Source organism: Thunnus albacares, chromosome 11, assembly GCF_914725855.1.
Source record: "Thunnus albacares chromosome 11, fThuAlb1.1, whole genome shotgun sequence".
NCBI classification, from domain to species: domain Eukaryota; kingdom Metazoa; phylum Chordata; class Actinopteri; order Scombriformes; family Scombridae; genus Thunnus; species Thunnus albacares.
This window is the reverse complement of record NC_058116.1, coordinates 27,537,771-27,560,585: the sequence shown is the minus strand read 5'-3', so window position 1 is coordinate 27,560,585 and position 22,815 is coordinate 27,537,771. Positions and strand designations below refer to the sequence as shown.

Genomic DNA, 22,815 nt, shown 5'->3' with positions numbered 1-22,815 from the left:
AAAAAACCTCAAAAAACATGATATACCCCCTTTAAGGAAGTACTTATTTTAAGCTAACCAGACCGTCAGAAAATGCTTCTCTGTGTTCTGCAGTGAACAGACCAATGACATATTTTGTTGTTTAATTTGAAGGACTTGTTGAAAATCCTGAACTTTAACTTTCAACTTCAGGTCAGAAAAAAAAAAAGATCTGGACTCCAACAATTGGAGATGACGATCCACTTCTGTAGCTAACACACACACACACACAAACACACACACACACACACTCAGACTATTATCTATAGTGTTAGTGAAGTCCACAGAGGACAGCCAGTGGAAAGGTACATCTCTAATTGAAGCGGACAGGTAACAGAGCCCTGGGCGATATGAGAATGAGAGCCTCACTGCTCAGGAGGTCCGCCTCCCACCTCCAGCATGTTGTCTGCCTGCACTCCTTCCCTCTTCTCTTCTCCCTGACAACACTTTGATTGTCTCTCCATCTCATTCTCTGTATTTCCTCCATCTCCTTCCAGCTGGCAAGACTGCTCCTCTTTATTTTTTTTTTTTTAGCAATCCTCCTCTAATAGGCTTGTTTCTATGGAGATCGCTGCCCTTATGAGAATTTAACATATTCAGGCAGAGGACAGAAATTTCAGAGTGTGGGAATAATTCCTCCTCTTCTTCTTTTCAGTCTTATCATGCACATGAATCTCTTTTGTGGAAGCATTGAGAAGGCTTCTTGTCATGGTCTGAATGAGCTGAGGCGAGTCGTTCTCATAGATAGATAACAGAAGTGGAGGGAAATCATTTTGCGGCACATGAGTGCAAGTGAAAACATAGTTATTATTCCAGTTTCGGGGAATAATGTATGCTTCCACTTCAGAAATCAAAAATAATCAGTAAAGAAAGTGTTTCAGAACATGCTGTTTTATATCTACAATAAAACTTTTTACTCTCTCTGTAAAGATTTTTACAGAAAAGAAACAGTTATGGATCAATGTTATTCCAGTTTCATCAAGGCGAGCTAATAAATTGTGTAGGGACCAAAACAGAAACATTCTCTTAAAAAACATTTGTTTAGATATTTATGACTATATTTTAGATTATTTATGTGCTGAGAATAAAGTTAAATATACTAACTGCAGGCAACTGCTGTGTGATTTCACTTAATTTGACTCAGTGATGCAACATGCTGTCAATTTGTCCTCACAGCATCTTACATGCCTTTAGATTCTCTCTGATGGTGTTTGCTGGTCATTTTCAATTCCAGTCTCGCTGCACCTCGAACAGAAAGTTTTGAAATCTGTTCCAAAATAATGACACACAGCGGCATCATGGAGTCTTTGAGGGAACACAGTTTCACAATGCAGTGAATGTTCACACCAAACCAAGTTGTTACCAGTAAAGGTGGCTGTATGCTCCTTCAGACATGCTTGTCGGATGGTGGAAATGCCCATTAAACCCCCACTTGCACCTTTCCCATGGCGGGTAAAGTGGGGTTGTGCACAGCTTTACGAAATGGACAAGCCGACATTCACACTCACTTCATGAGCTGATTGGCCGGCTGTGCAGTGGTGAGAAAGGAGTTTGGGTTTGAACTTTTCTCTCTAGCTCTCCTTTATCATTCATGATGCAACTATTTCTGTCACCTTTAATGTGAACAGCCGAGTGCGACACTATGACTGCCTTCCGCTTTTCACGCCGCCTTCGAGTGAAGCCACTATAAACACACTTGATTTCTGACGTAGTTGGACAGCGTATCGTTAGAAACATTTCTAAACGACCATAAATCGATCTTAATCATCTGCTTTGATTACTATGTTTATGATCAAACCACCTATCTATCATTAACTATCTACTATTATAACTAAATGACACTTAACACTATATTGCATTTAATAGCATATTGAACAAAAAATATTAGTGAAAAGGCTTTAACCTCAGCTCCTTTCTCTTGACTGAGTAAAAAGTTTCCTCCTGTCCATCCCCTGTTTTGTTTCAGTGCTGCAAATTTGCTTTGACAAAAACAACAACTTATCTGCTAATAATAGCAAAGGACAACAAGCTAACGCTAATGCTAATGACTTGTGGATTATACTTAAAACCACTGATGCTAAAGTCAGTTTAAATAGGGGAATTATGAAGCTCTAAGTAATTTACAAATTAATGAAAGTCAAACTGTTTTATGTTGTTTATGTTGATTATTCATATCTCACACTGCAGTTATTCTACACGACTTGAGCTTTTTAACTGGAAGGGACCAAGTAGCCGAAACAGAGTTAAATGTGAATAACAACATACAGAAAAGTGTCTTTTGTTTGTAGACTATTTTATTAAAGCTAATTAAAAACTCTTATTGTTAAAATAGAATTTAATAAATTCTAAAGCCATCCAATTTCAAATATGTGAGGGTACACGTGATACTCAGTAATTAGTTTGTAACACTAAGGATAAAATAAAAAGAATATTATTAGAGATATAAAATTATGCTTCCTATGTAAATTGTTTTGAGTTCGCACTACATTTCCCATGAAGCTTAGGGGCAACTGAGATAGGGAAAGTTGTTGTTATGTTTTGTGTAAGTGAGATAAACAGGAGGAATTATTATGGCAAGAAAAACCTATTTCAATGTTAATTTGGACTCCTGACTGTTGTTTTAAGACAATCACATCATCATTGCAGCTGGTTATAAACTTAAATAAACAATGTTTTATTATATTTAGATTCTCTCACCTTATTTTTCCATCTTATTATATCACACACGTCTGGCTTTAGAAAAATGTGCAGGCTGGTCTGAAGTCTGCGTGAGGTGCAAAATGCCATAAATTCACTGGTTTTAGACACTTAAATATGAGGATTTTATGCTTTTCCGTGTTATATGTGACAGTAAACTGAATATCTTTGAACAGCCGGTTGAATTAACCAACATTTTAATACGTTACTTTGGGCTGTTTGAAATTATAACAGGCATTTTCCCCAATCTTCTGACATTAAAATGATTCATCGAGAAAATAATTGGCAGATTAATCGATAATGACAATAATCAAATATTAATTACGTACAGCCCATTCCCGTTTGTACATCTGGCTCCTGACACCTATTTACATATTAACATATTCTCTCTTTCTCCATGTTTCTTCAAGGTGGCTAACCAGGTGGTCCAGGCGCTCCTCACTCAAAAGGTTTGTCTTTGTCTCTGCAGTACTGAAGCACCAATAATCCAGTCAGTCATTAGAATCAGTCAGAGAAAAGATGACTGTCAAGTTGATCAACAGCTGCATGCCACTAACATAGAGAAAGATTAACAGCATATGTCTAGAAAATAAAAGAAAAAAACTACAATACTTTGAGGTTCTGTGGTTGTCAGACTGACTGTAAACGTTATCAGTTCCAGTTTTCATTGTGAACCAGCGGGACGCATTTCACAGAGAATGTGCTTTTTACAGTCTACACTTGTTCTGTCTTGTTATCGGCTTGTCAGTCATCTATGAAGCGCTTTGAACTGCGCTAACCTGTATGAAAGCTGCTATACAAATAAAGTTTGATTGATTGAGCATGATGCTGTTTCTGTAGAGTTCAGGCTTTCAGATTTACTTCACACTTCACAGGAAAGTGTGAAGTAAAATAAATGTAGTGAAAATAATCATCAATAATAATCATAGTAAAAATGCTCTGAAACTGTAAATGTGAAAAAAGTTTCAAAAGGCTTTATTTGAAAGAGGTATTGACAGAAAAACACACTCAAGTATCAAAACAAAACAATTAATTCTGAAAGCTGGTTCCTTTTACTTGTTCTATGAATGTTTTTCTTCAATGCAGTGCTTGTGTAGAAAACAAATAATTAGTTGTCCTGTCACTTATTAATGCTTTTAAATATATTTAAACCAAGTTAAAAGAGAAAATACTACTGTGCAGCACTATTAATTTTAGTTTTTCCTATAAACTAAAGATGCAGCTTTTATAGCATTGTCATGTACGTCTTGCATAAATACATCATTGTGTCCTATAGCTGTTAAATTAGCATCTGATACATGTATAAACTTCTGAAATATCCCCGTCAGTCGCAGTCATCTGTCCGTTTTTCTCCTCTGTTGTGTGTTTCTAGGACTTGAAAGAGGAATGTGTAAAGCTGCGGACCCGTGTGTTTGACTTGGAGCAGCAAAACCGCATACTGAGTGTGCTGTTTCAACAACGTGTCAAAATGTCCACAATTCCTGTCTCCCAGGTAAGACCACATGGTGCAATGGACACAAACAGACACTGACAGATCTACCCTGCTTCAAGGCTGTTTGAATTTTACATGAGCAGTGCTCTACTTCTAAAGGTTACCAACTTTAAAAGGGACTGCAAAGAGAGAGAAATCTACCCAGGATGCAATTTAATTAAAATTGTTAGGATGTACAGTTTTGCAGTCGGATTTAGAAGTAGGAATGGATTAATTTGGGCCTTATATTCCTCCATACTTAATTAGTGCAGTCAGTGTCACAGTGGCTTGCTCGAGTGCACTGTAGGACATCAAACAAGCATTACCATGCCTTACTTTTATGCTAATCATGTCAGAATTTAGCCTAACAGTGAGCCAGACCTCTCATCCAGCTGCAGCTGCAAAGCGACGGTGTAGAAATCGGAGACATAGCTGAACATGCTCCTCTAATTGGAAAGCTCTCAACCGTGGAGCGTTAGGGATAATTGGTTAAAACCCGGGGACTTCTTGTAGTACTGTTAGCCATCATGACAAGCAATTGTTCAGCTGTTCAGTTTCTGTTCAGAGCTTTAAAGCTGCCCTAATCAATATTTTTATATCAACGATGGATAAAATGACTGCGTGTGCTTTGGCAGGTGTCACTCGCAGTGACAAACCCACAGAAAATGATGATGCAGTTTCCCTCTGCTCTACATTGTGTTTTAGCATCTTCTGTCTCATTGTTTGGGTTTTCTGGCTTGCAAACCTCACTCGTCACTTCTAACTTATGAAACTTGTCTCCAGCAGTAGTATCTATTTTCAAAGAAAAGCTCAGATGAACCCACTTCACACTACCTGCGACTAGCTGGTGAACATGTTGGTGCATTTAACAGCTAAAGAGACAGATATTTTTATCAGGAGTTGGTTGAGACCAAAACAGAGCTAAAAGGAGAGTGAATATTCATCAAGTAGCCAGAAGCACAACTTCAAATAAATGCTAATATTGCTCAGTGTCTGCTGGATGTGTAAATTAGCAACTGTTTGCTAATGGTAGCCATAAAAACTTGTTTTCTCTTTAGCTTGCTTTGCTGCTCCCAAGTGGCCAATAAAAAGCAATGTGACCTGCCAACATCTCGTTTCTGATTATATTGTGCCTCAAAAAGCAGCATGTTTTTAAAGCAGGTATTCATCTTGATTCCAAAAGCCTTGGAAAAAAGGTTTTGGTTGGCAGATATGTCATTGAGACAAGTGTTGGCAAAGTCATACACCCCAGCTGTTATTAGCTGACAGCCTGCTGATTGAATCAGCGTTTCTTATCAGTCACAAACTAATCAAAGCCATTCTCTCAACAAGGCGGTCCATTTAAATATGACTCCCTCCTACACTGATCCCTGCTATACCAGTGCTGTCACACTCACGCTGCTGCTGCTGGGAAAGCTTTGCCTCCACCACTCCAGCCTTCTTGGTTCAGAGTCTTAATATGGCTCAAAGGTAGGCTTTGGGCCCACTCTTGTGTACCCATGGGGGTTTCTGTATTGTGCTCCCTGGTTTAGCTTAGCATGGTGCTTGGGTAATCCAGGGCGCATCTTAGAGCGGAGGCATCAGTGCCAAGCTAAACTGGATTTCCATTTGTTGCAATAAATGGTTTAATCTATGACGAGAGTGTTCCTGACTGAAATTCAGATTAACTTTGGGAGAAAGAGTCTGTTTAGGAAAGCAAAAGCCATAACAAGTGTTGTTACTGTTGTCAGACAAAATATATTCTTGTATTGTTTCAGTGATGCTTATGTGCCTTTAAAAATGCTCATGTTCCACTCTTAAAAGGAGGTAAACTGACAAACTGCAGTTATATGATTTTTACAAGGCAGCAACAGTGATGTGCAGTATGACAGCACGCTGTAAAGTTTAAATTTTCTTTTAACCTTTTCCTCAAGCAATGCTTTGATCCACAGGTTGGCGTTTCATTTTTTTTTCATTACAAGAATTTTGAGGTTTGTTTACGTAACCTTGCTGACGGGCTCGATTTGACTGCTTTGATCACTGTCTAATTAATGAGGTAGCACTCTTCCCCTGCTGCACAGTGCTAGCTGGCTGGATAGACACATTTTATCTAATCAAATCCATTTAGATCTGAAGTGTGTTCAAAGTGTGAGTGGTGAGCTGGCTTGTACTTTCTATTCATTCATAATACTAGGTGATGAGTTTTGGTGTACAGTGTATATACATTATTATCTGTGCATATTTCATTGCTCAGTCACTCTAAAATATTGAGGATCTAGCTTTTCTCTCAAAAACTGAATGAAGTTGAGTTTAATTTGGCTGAGCATTTGGAATAAAACAGAGAAACCATACAGCAAAAAATGACAAAACTAATTTGCTAACAAGATTACTCTTGTTCCACACAACAGAGATGTGTTGCAATGGAGAGAAACTTACTGCTCCGGTAGTCAAACTTACTGCATGAATCTTAAGTAAACTGGTCAACTTCACCATGAATAATTGACGATGGATGGTACTTTTGATGGACAGATTTTTTTTTTTCATTCTGAGCTGAATATTGAAATAAAACCCCTGAAATGGATGATTGAGCTCAGCTTGTTAGGACTTGATTTTAGGTGTGCATTCAAAAAAGTGTAAGCTCTAACTGACAGAAATGTTGGGTTATTAAACTGCAATGAGTATCAGTCACTGTCTTCATACCAGCAGGAATTATGCTTGTTGAACTGAAACACACAATACACTTTAAGTGTGTGTTGTGCTATGATAGACTGGTTCAACATTTCTGTCCTCATTCTTTCATAATTTCTGATTGGTTGCAGGAATTTATAGGGTCTTGCCATGACTTTTGGGACTACCATGCTGTGCTGTTGTAGAATGGCACCACTAATCAAGCTCTGCTAATTTGGTGATAAACACATTTAACTTCCTATATCTTCTTCACAATAGGTTTTAAGATGGAGCAGCAAAAGCAGGAAATGTTGGGTTTTCATCAGCAGTAACTTAACACGACTCTGAAACAGTGAAATAAGGCAGATATCTGAAAGTACAAACAGGAACACAGGAGAGAAAACTTCAAACCACAAAAAAATAATTTAGAAGCTACGAAGGTACTGAGAGCTGAACACAGGGAGACTTGTTAGAAACATAGCTTTCTCTTGCAGCACACCGGTTGTTTGAGGAGTTGTCAAATATCTCTAAAACCTTTGAATAGATTGCTATTAAATTTTGCACATCTATTTATGATCCCCAGATAATGAATCTGATGGACTTTGGTAAACCCCTGTCTTTTCCTCTAGCACCACCATGAGGTCGTTCAGAGTGAAATATCTCTACAACTATTAGATGAATTGCCATGAACTGTACAATAAATATTCAAGATCCCTCAAGGATACATTCTAACCTCCTTGGTGATCCTCTGACGTTTCCTTGAGTTGAATGGGCATGTCACCTCTGCTGGTAGCCATATATTGAATGCCTCATGCATGCAAATTGAGAGCATTTATGAAAAACAACAATATATGGCATGTTTGGCTAAGTTTGTTTGATTGTAAATTATTCGTCTTAGCCACAGCTGAAACTCAGATCCATCATTGGTCTTGATATGGGCACCAGCAGAATTTCATCCTAAACTTTCCTTAACTACTCAAATTGTAATGAAATCACTCCTCTCTCATAATCATGATGCAGAAAGCGGGCGAGAAGCTTCAAGTTGCTTAGTTTCCAAAGGTCTCTTTGAATTGTCAGGGCTCTCAGCATGGTTCCTCTCCTGACAAATTCAAGTTATCTGTATTCATCGGACTAGTTTGCTATAAAAAAAAAAAAGAAGACAGAATTGGTAATTAACAAAAATCTTGAATTATTCCCTTTTCTAGCTCCATGAAAGTTGTTTTATGGAAAATAGGAATTCTCATAACAAGTCATTAAGTATGCTGTGAGCCTAGCAGAGCAGGAAATGCTGTCCTTCATCTTTAACCTTTTCTATAAAGGTCAAACATGCAGACTCTGCTAAAAGATGGATTCTGTCTTTGTAGGAGATCTGTATGTATCACTATAGAGATGCTAAGCTGCTTCTGCTGAAAAGAAGTATTGTTCATACTGACATTTTACTCTCAGAGCCTGATTAAACAACGTCAATTTGCTGTTAATCAAACATGTTTCTATTGTTTGTCTGGTTGTTTATTGGAAAGCTGAGTGTATATATATATGTGGTGACAGAATATGAGTATGAGATTTTTTCAAGTCTGTCTTAATACAATCCTGATGTGCCATACGTGGAAATGGATCTTGGTTGGTACTACTCTCCATACTGACCCTGAAGTGGGGTTACAATCAACAGCCCTCTTTTGTGCAAATATTGTTCAGGAACAAAGATGGGAGGTCCACACAGTAACAGCTTAAGTAACTGAATAATTTATTAAAGATGACTCAACATTAACAAACTATGAGGTGTAAAGTCAGTAGTGAAGAACGAGTATTGGATGCTATGAAGCTGTGGGTGCTAATCTAAACTATTTGTAACACAAACCAAGGCTAAACTGAACACAATCAAAACCCAAACAAAACCAAATTGAGTGCCTGAAAGGTACTAGCCTTCCAGGAGGGAGATAGAAGGAGCCATCTTGGAATCACCCAGTTTTTAAAGGTTCCCAAGCAGGTGACACCAATCCCTTGATGAGGTGGGAAGGGCCAGACCATCAGGGAGAATCTGGAAAGATGGAAGCAGAGGCAGGAAAGAGGGAAGGCCCAGGGTGGTCACAATGTGCATTCTGAAGTTCATTTGAGGCTAAATTGAGGCTTCAGTAGCGTCAGTTAGCTAAATTGAGTTGATATCCTCAACAAAATTCCCTTTTTTGTTTCTCCAGAATGTTACTTGCCAAGCTGCAGTGGATAGGACGGATACATTTTGGTAATCATGTGTATGTTTGTTGCCGGAACTGTGTCACATGTTACAGAGAGAACCACATACTATGAATTTATTTACACTTACAACTGTTGTCAGCTCAACTGGTGAAATTTTCTCACAGCCCCTCTTCTACTGAACCTTTCAAACGGTGTATTTATGTCCATTTCACCAGCTATTAGCCACAACCTGGTCCTGGTCCAGGATCTCTCAGAGGAAATCTCTGGAACACATTTTCCCCCAATGCTTGTTTCTTTCACAACACTTCAGACAAACACAGATGTGAACCATATTCCATGTCAGGATCAGAGGAAGGAGCAAGTCAAGGTGGTCTGGAGGACGACAAGAACAGCTTGGGCTGATGGCTGAAGCCTCACTTTGGGATGCATTTTTGCACAGAACAAGGGCTGTGGATTTTGTCCCCCATTTCTTACAGTGTAATCTTGTTCAGAGAAAATTTCCCCAGTATGGAGAGTAGGAATGGTTAAACAACCAAGACCCATTTCCACGTATATATTGACACATCAGTATTGTATTAAGACAGACTTTAAAAACCCCAAACATATCCTTTAATTGGCTAAATCTCTTGAGTTTTAGACAGTCCTAATATGAGTCATATCACAGAACTTTTTATGTTTGCGTCATCGTTCTTGGTTAAACCACAGGTGTTTCTAGTATTTGATTCAGTTCTGATATCAAAACTATTTCTTAATGAAGCTTTAACAACTTGCTGTGTCATTTTTTCAGATACATCTGTACATAATTATTAAAGAAAAGGAGATTTGACCTGCTGATTCTCCACTCTGTCAAAACATTTCAGCTGAGTTTCCACTGATTAAACATTCTTTCTTCTAATTTAACACTCAGTAAAATAGTCATTAGATGATTCTTAGGCTAGAAATTAGACTTTATTGTCATCTATTTGTTATTGTGGATGATGAATTCCAAATTTTACCACCTAATTTCACTGTTTCACCAGGCAAAATTGATCTCAAGAGCAGAAAAAAAAAAACATTCAAACTGTTAATAACAAAATGTTGATTGCAACATATGAAAAAAAAAGCATTTAATGTGCCAAATACCGAGCCTTTGATTCACTGATGCAACATTCCCAATTATCCAGGAGGCTACATTAGTAGTGTTAGATAATTATCTCATGCCTAAAGCTTGAATATTAACTGCAGTTTATAGTTGTCTCCAGTAAAGTCACCAACAAAAGTTTGAGAACAAGCTTTGCATTTAAATGATTGATTTAGAGATCTGGGGAATTTGATTGTTGTCTTCCTGAGAAAAGTTACAGATGTGATTCCCTGCTGTGACCACCTGCCATGCAGCTAAACAACATTTTGGTTGTGATTATGACTAATGGATGAATTCACTCTCAGCTGAAAGGTTAGGGGATATGTAGGTGAGAACAAGATGTACTGTAGAAGATGCTGGTGACTGACATCTAGACATCTCTCCACAACTGTTCACATAAATCATTATGAAACAAATCTCTCTCCATATAAAAGTATTTGTTAGTGCTCCCCATTCAGGACCCAATTATGTTCCAAACAAAAAAATATTGTAATGGTGGATTTCTACTCTAAATTCACTCATAAATCATTACTAATCAAAGAACAAATGATTAAAATACTTTATTATGTGTTATTTTTTCCTGTCCATTCCAATGGACAGAGAGACTGAGCATGTGACCTACTATTTACCTATAGTAAAAATGACAATAAAAAGTCTTAAGAGACCTTTTTTCAACAAAAAACATGAGTTATTTTATTTTTCATTAATAGTTAACTCATATCAATGAATAAAGTGATGCTTTAAAACAAATTGCATATATATTTTGTATTATTTTAACAAACATTCAGACCATTCCAATGGTAGATTTATGGTAAAAGCTTTAAATCTTTCATATATTTTGACATGTATAAGTAATAAAATATATCATGTTTACTTTAAACACAGTTTAAACACAAGTTATGTACTTTAATACTATCATGAATAGATTCAAATGTGCCATACGTTTCCTCTTTGTCTCACAGTCGGCCATGCTTGCTGAAAAAGGGGGTGTGGCTCTACTGCAGCCCACTTCAGATGACGTGGAACACTGTGATTAGCTTATAGACATTCAATTAAAAAAGTTTGTGCATTTGAGTGGCGTCAGATGACAGTAATCATAGATTTACACATCCTATAAAAGTTATGTCCATTGGAATGGTCGGGGGATCTGAACGGATTAAAGCAGCACTGTGTAAGACTTTTATATGATTATAGCATCAAATTATTCTGATGGTATAAGTTTGTATTTTGTTTTTTAAAAATCAATATTTTTAAAAATCCTGATGAAAATTGGTGCAGTGTTTGTGGTGCTTTCATCCCATTCATTCTCAGTGTCCTTGGGTCCTTGGAGCTGGATGATGGAAACCTGGCTACACAGTCTCTTTCATACCATCTATCACCTAATGGCGCCATATAGAGAACACATTGTGGATTTAATGTTCTTTTATTGCAGAATGCTTTTCATTCCCAAGTTTGTTCAATAAGATTGAAATCAGCATCGAACCTACTGCCACAACAACCTTTCTGAATTCATTTCACACTCAGGATGAGAAGCAGCTAAAACATTGATGCAAAACTTTAACACTTTCATCAAAATAGACCTCAGCAGATACTGAAATGATTTCTACCAGCTTTGAAACATTAAAGTCCGCAAGTTCTCTCCATGCGGAACTCATTCATTCTGCCATACATGGTATGTGGTTAACATCATTGCTCCTCACAAGCCCCTTTTCTCTAAAAACCCTCCTATCTTAGTCATGAATCTGGCCTGAGAGAAGATGAGCAGCGTGACAAGAGATCATGGCTGTTGTACGTCACAAAGTGGGAGCATAGAGGCCAAAATCCATCAGGCTCTACACGCTGTTACAGCTGCGAAGAGCACTCAGAAAAAAATGAAACATGTCCCAATCACTGATGGGGAGACGATCCGTGTCAGGGAGGTGGAAATGATCAGTGAATGGTTTTGATACTGGAGACATAACGCTCTGGTTGTGTATCAGTTTACCAGATAACACAGAGGTAATTATATTCGGATTATTGAAATGGAAAATTTGTTTTTCTGAGTTATGCTTGTTAGGTTTCTTAATCACTGTAACAACACACCTGTTCCTCGTCAGGTTGATTGACTCCGAGTGAGGTTAGAGCAAGGCAGCTCACACAAAAGATAAAAAGAAAGAGAGAGAGTGGGAATCAGTCTCTAGTTGTTTCCAGTCAGTTTTTATTTGTATCTGTATTTTGCAGAGGGCATATGCAATAAACAGGACGCACATTGGAATAAGTAAAGGGTGTATGAATAACTTTAATATTTCCATATTCTGTTTGGGAACCCAGCTGGATGTGTTTCTATGACCATTAAATGTTATAATCAAGGCCCTGGTCTTAGGCCAGTCCACTAGCTAGCCATGAAAAAACATAGTAAACTGCAAGTAGAACCTAATGCTAATTTTACTTAAGGCCAAGGAACATATCATTAAAGTTCAGCTGAAATTAAATTGCATTTTTTGACTACTACAGAAACACATCTGCTCTGCTAAACGTTGTCCTGTGTTCTCCGGAGAAAAAGTCAGAAAACAAAGGAGAGAAATGTCTATCTTAAATTCTTTGGTTTCATGATGGCGCCTCCTAGTTTTGCATTAATTTGAATAAATATTGTTCCATCATGTGCTTATAGCTGGAGTCCTTATTTCAATACAGCAAATCAAATCTTTCATAAAGCGATAACGTGTTATTCTATCACAGGCAGAGCAGACGGTCACACTGAGCCTGATTGCATCCTGCTACACAACACAAGAGCTACAGACTTTGAACAACAACCCACATTAGCTTTCCTGCTAAAATCTCCTTCTTATCTAACTTACAAACATGAAAACAAGTCTTGTCCTGCACCTTAGCTTCTTGCACAAGCCACCAAACAAACATTCACTGGGAAAAAATGCACCACTAATATCAATTAGCTGCAGGACATTAAACAGCATGTAAACATACCTGCAAATGTCACTTTGGACCCATTAGATGCCGGTTTGGCTGTAGCTCTTCAAAATCTCTGTTAGCGTCACACTGTCTGTCCATGAAACAATTAGTTTACTTTGTGATAATGTTACAATGAAATTATAATCTAATGTTACATTTATCCTTTTCATACTTACAATATTCAGACTAACATAGTTCCACATTGAAATACAAGAACAATGCTGCTTCTTAATTTCCATGTCTTTTACATGGGTCATTAATTCTGACTTTTCCCATTGGACATGCAGCTTTAGCTTCAGTCTGTTAGCATATCATGTGTGTAGCCATCAAGTGCATATTTAAGACCTTTTTAGACTCTCATTTTAAAACCAGTTGGCTGAGACAGCTTTTTAAACCAACTCACGGAGCTGATGTTTGCTCAGTTAGTCACAGCTGATGAAATCTGCCAGGGACAGTTTTCATTTCTGCCAGAAAAACCGTCAGTTGCTGGCTTGATATAAGACACAGCTTTTGTTTACATCTCAACATCTGAAATCAAGGACCTGTTGTTTCAGAAATTACCAAGACTTTCAAGAGGTAAATCTGTCACCATTGTCATTGTTAACCACATATGTGCTGTGCAAGAACAGAAAGCGTAAGGGGAGTATTTAGGGGATATTTCCCTATGCTTAGCACATGAATTGGCTCATCATGACATATACTGTATAAGGTACAGATCTTAAAATGATGTGTGATAATGTGTTTTGTTTGATCAAGAAAAGAGCTGTAAAGTCTATAGATTTTATTTATATGGTTTGATTGACTGTACTGAGTGTTTCAGTAAATGGTTGGACTGTTTACAACAGCAACATTGTCTTGCTGTTTCTCTGTGCCAGAGAGCCCAACTGTTAAATGTCTGCTGGCTTTGTGATGGGGTTGTCTGTCACAATGTTATTGGAATTCAGTGGCAGAGCGATAATCGAGAGACCAGGGACAGTGAGGTTTTTAAACAGCACCAAGTGCCTCTTTCCTCAGATAAACTTCCTGTGAGGGCTGCAGTGACAGATAAAGGCAAATATATAATAATAATAAATATATAATGAAGTCATATTTATTTACCTTTTAAAGTGTTTTAAAATGCATTTGATTTTGCTGTTGTGTGAAAACACATAAGTCAAATTCATTTTTGCTCTTTTTAAAGTGTTTGAAAATGCATTTGGTTTTGTCTAACAGGGAGATTCACAGCATAGATACAATATACAACAAAAACAACAGCAACAACCTCATCGGCCTTGTTTACATCAGGTTTTCATTCATAGATTGCTTGAAACTCACATCTGATTTAAAACAATAGGCTGATCTTCAGGTTAAATTGTGATAAATAAATAGGCTTTCCTTATATTGGCTTTAATCAATATTTTTTACAATAACAAAGTCAATGTACTGTGCGTGCAGAGTGCAATGTCTCGCTCATAGTGATGAATTTACAGAGAATTATCAGCAACTCTGCAGCTCCCCTCGGCTTTATGGAGCTTTATAGTGAGTTTCAGCTCATTGTTTAGCTGTCTGGCTACAACTTTACTGTTTTGGTTCACTCTCAGCGCTCTCATAGCATCATTTTCGGTCGCAGCAGGCAGCTTTTTTCAGAGGAAAAGCTCTAAAAGCCACTGTACACTACCTGCTCAGCACCAAACGGCAAATTGACAGTTAGCTGTAGGCTAGCTGGTGAACATAGTGGAGAAATTAGCGGCTAAAGAGCCAGATATTTCCCTCAAGAGTTGGCAGAGACCCTTTGAGCATGTGGTCTCAGTCCGGTCCCAAACAAATTCTGGAGTGGTTTGTTTGTGGTGGGAACGTGACCCAACCTCAATCCGACCCAATTAGGCGTTATTAGGTGTACTCTGCAAGTTTGAACTAAACGGCTCCCATAGCTAGGTGTGCTTTGCATGCTGGTATGTGGATGAGTGAAATCAGTCGTTGCTAGCTGCTAGCCAAAGACTGAACTGAGCTCTGACCCGGACGAACAATGAAGTATGTTGCATTTGGCTTGAGAATCTTTTTCCCGCCTCAGACACATCTGACCAGTGAGCAGATGCATTTTGGTTTACTTGATTTTTTTCGGTGTGAAAAGAAACTGAACCAAGGAGAAAACGCAAAAAGTTTACCAACTCATCCACTGATTTGAACCAGAGAAAACACAATATTGTTTTGAACACACCTTAACTTTCACCAGCCGGCCAGAAACACGACTCCAAATGAATGATAGTGCTGCTTTTGTGACTGCTAGATGTATGAATAAGCAACTGTTTGCTAACAAATTCAAAATATCAACTTAAAAGGTGATGATATGTCAATGTTGTGTCTCATAACTCCAATGCATTAATCAAATAAAGAGTTTGCTTTCTTCAGGAACTTCACAAATCACCAAAATCAGTTATTTTAGGTTTAACTTTAACTGCAGATATAAATGTTACACATTTATATCAACATATTGTCACATATTTACTTCAGTCAACCCTTTTAGACAATTTGTATTATAGTCGGTAACACATTCAGTTGTATTCCACCACTACAACCACAGACCTCACCATGCAGAGGTGCTACCTAGTGCGGTCTGCTTGTTTTCCACCATTTCACTCCTGCTTCCCTCATTTGTCAAAGTGCACAGCAGTGCATGTAGAGCTCACTCCAGCCCACCAGGCAGAGCACCGAGCAGCAGCGTGGAAGGAGGGCAGAGGAGGTGAAGGTGATATGTAGAAAAAAAAGCTGTAGATTGGTGAGAAGTGTTTATGACCAGAGGACTGAAGACAAAGAGGTGGGTGAGGTGGTGGTAGTCGGTGCATGTGATAGTGAACGAAGTGAGAGAAGTAACTGTTTCAAAGACTTGAGAGGAGAAAACAGGCGTTTGAGCAGCGGTTGAATGAGTGTGACCTTGCTTTGGGCAGCTCAGGGGGATGCATGGACGAATTTTGATGAGATTGTGAAATTTTAAGTGAACTTAATAGTCCATGGAAGCTTAAGAACATTGTCCTTGCGTCTGAATGCTGAATGGTCTGTTGGTCAGCAGCCTGTTTCAGTAACAGTGAATCTGAAATGGGCTCAATAGTTAATTACCACGTCAATATATTTTTTCCAGCGTTCGTATTTATCAAACTTATGAGAATTACACTAAGAAGTTTGTTCTTAAGTTCCAATTTAGGAGTAAAAAAGTTCTTAACTGAGTGATAAGACACATTTATCAAGCGACTTACTTGTACTTACAACGAAGTGTAAAATTAACTTTTAAGATCAACAATCACTCAGTAAACCAAGGTGTGTTTGTCTCTGTTTCTGTATTGCAGTCATCTACGATTTACTCTTAACCAGCTTGAGAAACCTCTGGAGCTCTCATGAATTAAAGAATATTTTTAAGTTGGAATAAATTTGATAAAATGTTTTTATTCTTACGTTTGTGAGTAGAAGTAAAAGCGAAAGATTTTTACCTTTTATTGTTCACTTAAGTCCAACATTTCACTTATGGAATTTGATAAATATGGTTGTAAGTCAATGACTGACCAGAAAGAGAAGTAGAGCAAAAACCACCAAGCATGTCTGGTGTGAACATTGCTGAAATGCACACAATAATATGACTATTGACACTTCTGCAAGTCATTCAGACTCTGCAAGTCGACAAATGTTCAGTCATTCAATTTAATATACTTACATGACTGTGTAACCCTATTTAACATGAGAACGTGCGTAGTTTGCTTAGACAGACAAAAATTTTGGAAACAATTATTTTACTGCTAAAAAATCATCATGACGGAGGTCAGTGTGTGTGAAGGAGTGTGTAGAGTGTCAGTGCTTTTCCAAAAAACAACAAAAAAAGAAAACAAATGTCAAAATATGTGAATGTTGTTGTGAAAATGTGAAACAAATGTTGCATTTTATAACACAATCAGCTGGACACATGCATGTCTGAGTACTCTACATATTGTATATGCTATACAGTGATAATCTTTCAATCAGTTTATAATCTCAAATTGTGATGTTCATATACTGTGAAACTGAGACTTTTCCCATACTATATACAACAACATGTGGCTACGGTGCACTGTTCACCATGTGAATGTTTACTCGGCACATCAGAAGTGCAGGTCAGTTGGTTTAGAAATCACCAGCACTGCCAGGGTTTGTGGTTAAATTTCCATTGCCTGCTAAAAATGTATGAAGCCATGGTGCTGTGAGGTGCCTTGAATAAAAGCATCGGCGTAATAGCATATGCTCTGTGGAGAACCCTTTATAAGCTGTAGACCCACCAGCTGAACGTACTGTATTATTCTGACTGAGAAAGCTGGACGCCATCAAAGAAACTATCATTTATTTACACAAGTCTCTGGTCTTCATGTGAGTGTGTCTGAGACCCTGAAATACACACAGTGATGATTAGTGTACATGTTACAGGCTCAGAATGACCCTCAAGGTCCAAACTGGTGCAACATATTTAATTATAGGGGTTAACGCATCAGCTCTGCTATCACTCCTGACTGTAATAATTTTAACCGACAGTTCTGCTCTAAACTTCTCATAAGACTTCACTTTAATAGCTATATATAGCTTCACAATCCTGTTTTTTAATTTTCATATTTTCACACACACTCTACTGACATTTCTCCAGAACCAGTCAAAAGTTTGGATACACTTTGATTTATTGTACTATCAGCTCACTGTTACTTTGCGTCAAGCAGAAGTATTTTAGTATGAAAATCATAATTTTGATCAACAAAATATTATGCATTACACAAATGTCTAGTTTATGAACCCAAACCATTGAAGACTTGATTGACAATTCGGTGAATTATGATAGCTGTAACATTCAATATACTTGTATGTATAAAATGATTATCAGCGGCTAGTGCAGCACGTTCATGTATACATCTACCGGTTAATACAGTCAGCCTACCTGATTAGTTCATTTTCCACAGGCAGACAGGTTTAGCTTAATTTTGATGGCTAACTGCCTGTCTAGCAATATTCTCAACTGTTACACACTCTAAATACACAAAACACTGCATGTCACAATAAAAAGCTGTAAAACTACACTGAACAAACTATTATGGTTGTTATACATTAGCTAAACATTTTACCAGGCTTTACTGACACTAAATGACCAAGAAAGAACAACAATCATAACAATAACAACAGCAACAGCAACAGCCAGGGAAGGATGCCAACAGGACTGCGAAGGCTCGGCCTGCATCCCAGGGTTTCCTGTGAGATGAGAAAGCACAAAAAACTCCGGGGAAGAAGCAAAGTTAGTGACATGCATTGATGTTACATGAATGCATACAGATGGAGAGGAGGAGGAGGAGAGAGGAGCTCAGTGCATCATGGGAAGTCCCCCAGCAGTCTAGGCCTATAGCAGCATAACTAAGGGCTGATCCAAGGCGAGCCTGGTCGGCCCTAACTATAAGCTTTATCAAAAAGGAAAGTTTTAAGCCTACTCTTAAACATAGAGAGGGTGTCTGCCCCCCGGACTGAATCTGGAAGATGGTTCCACAGGAGAGGAGCCTGATAGCTGAAGGCTCTGCCTCCCATTCTACTTTTAAAGACTGTAGGGACCACCAGTAAGCCTGCATACTGGGAGCGCAGTGTTCTAGTGGGATAATACGGTATTATGAGCTCTTCAAGATATGATGGTGCCTGACCATTAAAGGCTTTGTAAGTTAGGAGAAGGATTTTAAATTCTATTCTAAATTTAACAGGAAGCCAATGCAGCAAAGCTAAAATGGGAGAAATGTGGTCTCTTTTTCTAGTTTTAGTCAGTACACGTGCAGCTGCATTCTGGACCAGCTGGAGAGTCTTTAGAGACTTGTTAGGGCAGCCTGATAATAAGGAATTGCAATAATCCAGAACTCCCAGATTCCTTACGGTGGTGCTGGAGGCCAGGGTAATGCCATCCAGAGTAGCTATATCGTTAGATAATGTGTTTCTAAGGTGTTTAGGGCCAAGCACAATAACTTCAGTTTTATCTGAGTTTAGTAGTAGAAAATTGCAGGTCATCCAGGTCTTTATGTCCTTAAGACATGCTTGGAGTTTGTTTAACTGATTGGTTTCATCAGGCTTTATTGATAAATATAATTGGGTATCATCTGCATAACAATGAAAATTTATGGAGTGTTTCCTAATAATATTACCTAAAGGAAGCATATACAAGGTGAATAGAACTGGTCCAAGTACAGAACCTTGTGGAACTCCGTGTCTAACTTTTGCCTTCACGAAGGATTCATCATTAACATGTACAAACTGAAATGGGTCTGATAAATAGGACTGAAACCAGCTTAATGCAGTTCTTTTAATGCCAATTAAATGGTCAGCTGTGTCAAATGCGGCACTAAGATCTAACAGGACAAGTATGGAGACAAATCCTTTGTCTGATGCAGTTAGGGGGTCATTTGTGACTTTCACCAGTGCTGTCTCTGTGCTATGATGCCTCTAAATCCTGACTGAAAATCCTCAAATAAACTATTGTTATGTAGAATGTCACATAACTAATTAGAGACTGCTTTCTCAAGGATCTTAGAGAGAAATGGAAGGTTAGATATGGGTCTATAATTGGCTAAAATGCCTGAATCAAGAGTAGGCTTCTTAAGAAGAGGTTAATTACAGCTACTTTAAAGGACTATGGTACATAGCCTGTTACTAAAGACTGACTGATCATATCTAGTAAAGAACCGCTAACTAAGGGTAAGGCTTCCTTAAGCAACCTATTTGGGATGGGATCTAAGAGACATATTTTATATTATTACAGCTGTGTTTCATTATACTGTCATCCATTATCTGTTTAAACGTCAGCATCCACTTATGGGTGCCAACATATAGTTGATGACTAATACATTAATAAACATTTACAACTACATTAATAGAGGGACTTAAAGTAAAGTTTTAACAATAAGACGAATATACATTAAAAAGCCACAAAATCCGATATGTTTGCTCTAGAATTGTCTCAGATTTTCCACAAACAGGCAGAAAACTGCTTCAAAACAAATGATTTAAGTGCTTTTATTTATAGATGTGTCATACATTTATTTATTCACTTTTAGTCACGACATAGATGTCCTTTTGAAATAGAAAAGAGCACAGCACTGGGCTTTTAAATCTTTTGTGAATCATGTCTTGTGCACCATTGGGATATATTCTGAGCATATAAATGGCTAAAATTGCAGAGCAAACAGCAAAGACATGTCAATATTGATGCATCATCATCACCACTACATTGATGATGGTTGTAGAAGACGGATGCATCCAGTGCGTCACCATAACCTGCAGAATGCGAATATAACTCATTAAGGCATTACTGTATGTGTCCAGGGAACTGATGATTTCTACCATCCTTCAGATAGTGTTTATCCTCTATCTTAATAGGCTTTTTCACCAGTATTCGAATGTGGCTTTGGTGCCACTGCAATGAAAGGGATATTATCTTCTTTCAAAATAGTAATATGTGAATGTTACGGAGCAGAAATGAAATATGAAGAAAAGTTATTTTACAAATTGGAAGAAACTGAAGGTATGAACAGAAGAAAACTCCACAGGCCTCAGTTTTGCCCTTGACTTTAAGCACAGCACCACTCTGATTGAGGGTTTTGTTAAACTGTATCACTTGGGTATCTCAGATACCCCTTGACATACTGACTGTAATTAGTTTTAAGATTAATCTGCACAAGCATGCTCAAATGTGGCCATCTCCCTCTGTGCTCGTGAAATAAAGGCTAGCACGGATAATCAAATAATAGGTGAATATCAATGAATGGTCCAAATCACTTTAGTCCCCAGCTCCCTTATGCAATTATTTCCTATTCACATTAATTATTGCTAACAGATGACACTAATGACTTTGAGGGGAGTCTGGCTATGGCAGCCCTGCAAAGGATCAATGCTATTTTAAATGGGGTCACAACACTTGACACCTTCGGGTCCCTCGGATTGGAAATGGCACCGATGCAAACAGCATCAGCGGAATCCAGTGAACAGCTTTCAACACGGGGCTCAAATCCTTCACAGATACAGTAAATGGACATAGGAACCATGAAGCCGAAAACATTAAACATTGGTCTTTTGTGAGAGAATTGTATCCAATGGTAAACTTTTCAGGACATTTTGATATCTTTGAGTTCGTTAAATCATTTTATTATTATAAAGTTTAAGGCTTTAAGGGAGCTAACTGTTTAATCTTAGAGTCCCGACAAATGCTTATTTTCGAACACTTCTTTTCAGGGCATTAAAATTTTTTCAAGAAGTGAAATGAAAAACTGATATGCTTAAAATGCAATGATTATTATGTAATAAGATCTGCATTTTGTATTGATTGGTTGTCTCTGATCTTTGAAAGACTTTGAAATTGAAATCAAAGACCATGTCACCGTTTTTATGAGCAGAACAAAACCATTAAAACTAAAATGATTAAAAAAGCATTTATAAAGTATGATAATACAGTATTAACACGTTTATTAAAAAGTATCAGACTTACTATGAAAGCAGGGTTACTTTCTCACACTGTTACCATCAGTCATTTTAAATAGTTTAACCACAGTTAAACATTTGTCACTGTTTACTTTTACCCTTTAGCATTTTGTGCTGGGCTGATATTTAATACTCCGCTGCTTGTTTGCACTTGTTTGCTGGAAACAGTCTGTGGTTCCAATATGGGGGACTGATGAGAGCAGTGAGACTGCGTCGTGTCAATCAGTCTACAGTATGTTGGCCAGAAAATCAAAACAATGAGCTAAAAGTGACTAAAACATAAGTAGTGTCTGTATGTGCAGCAGAGCTGGGTGTTGATTTTCAGTTGGTCTGGCAGTATTAGTGACCCCTCCACAGTCAGGGGGTGATTCAGTGTCGATAATCACTGGAGAATTAAGTGCCAACATTTTGTTTAATGTACAGTAGATAGAAGTGTGTGAGACCATTTGTCCCATTTACACTTTATGTATTTCTTACTTGTCAATAGTTTGTTTAGCCAGTATAACATCTTTATTTTTTAGCATTGCTAGCGCATACTATCCCAGGTTTGTTTATGTTTAGCATTACGTTTTGTTGCAGTTACCGTCATCATTTTCTGGTTAAATCAAGACTTGTATTGCTCTTGAGTTAACTGTTTCTGTTTAACTGTTTCTTTGCTCTAACTTACCATACTCACCATGCTTTCCCAAGAGTAACAGGGGCTGGCAACAAACATTTCCTGCTTTTATACTTGAATATGTCATGGGTTAACCCAAACATGGGGAGACATTGAGTTAAATGTTATTGTTAATTGGAATTTGTGTGATTTTAGGTTTGTCATTTGGGGTGGTCATGTGATTTCTGACACAGTAAAACGAGGCATCAAAACATGTTGCAGTGATACTTTTGCTTTGACAGGCTGATACTTTGTTGAGTAGTCTGCTTTGAGCGTAATATCACTAGTTATTTGTCAGTTGGACAGAGAAGGATTTTCATGTGTGTATGTGAGCATGCGGTACAGCTGGAGTGCAAGACTTTTGTATATAAATGAACGTCCGTTACATTCAAGCCCTTGCCAAACAAGTTCACACAAAGCTGATTAAACCTATCACCACCAAGTAAATGTCTCTGTACTTCGCAGTATAACAGAGTTTTTAAATCTTGTGTCTGTGGTGACTTTCCCATGCTGGCGCACCAGTAGTGATGTGTTTTACGCCAACAGCAATGATTGCTTTGCAACTGTCAATTGAGGCAGACT

At 37.9% G+C, this 22,815-nt stretch overlaps 1 protein-coding gene across 2 annotated transcripts in view; it reads left to right on the top strand.

Moving 5' to 3' along the window:
* Window positions 1-22,815, top strand: part of LOC122992653 (nck-associated protein 5-like) — a 94,459-nt gene that overhangs the window by 46,343 nt on the left and 25,301 nt on the right. For both annotated transcript variants that reach the window (XM_044366514.1, XM_044366515.1), the window contains exons 6-7: window positions 3,126-3,164; window positions 4,088-4,207. In XM_044366514.1, the coding sequence (XP_044222449.1) occupies window positions 3,126-3,164; window positions 4,088-4,207 (159 nt within the window). The remainder of the gene's footprint in view (window positions 1-3,125; window positions 3,165-4,087; window positions 4,208-22,815) is intronic.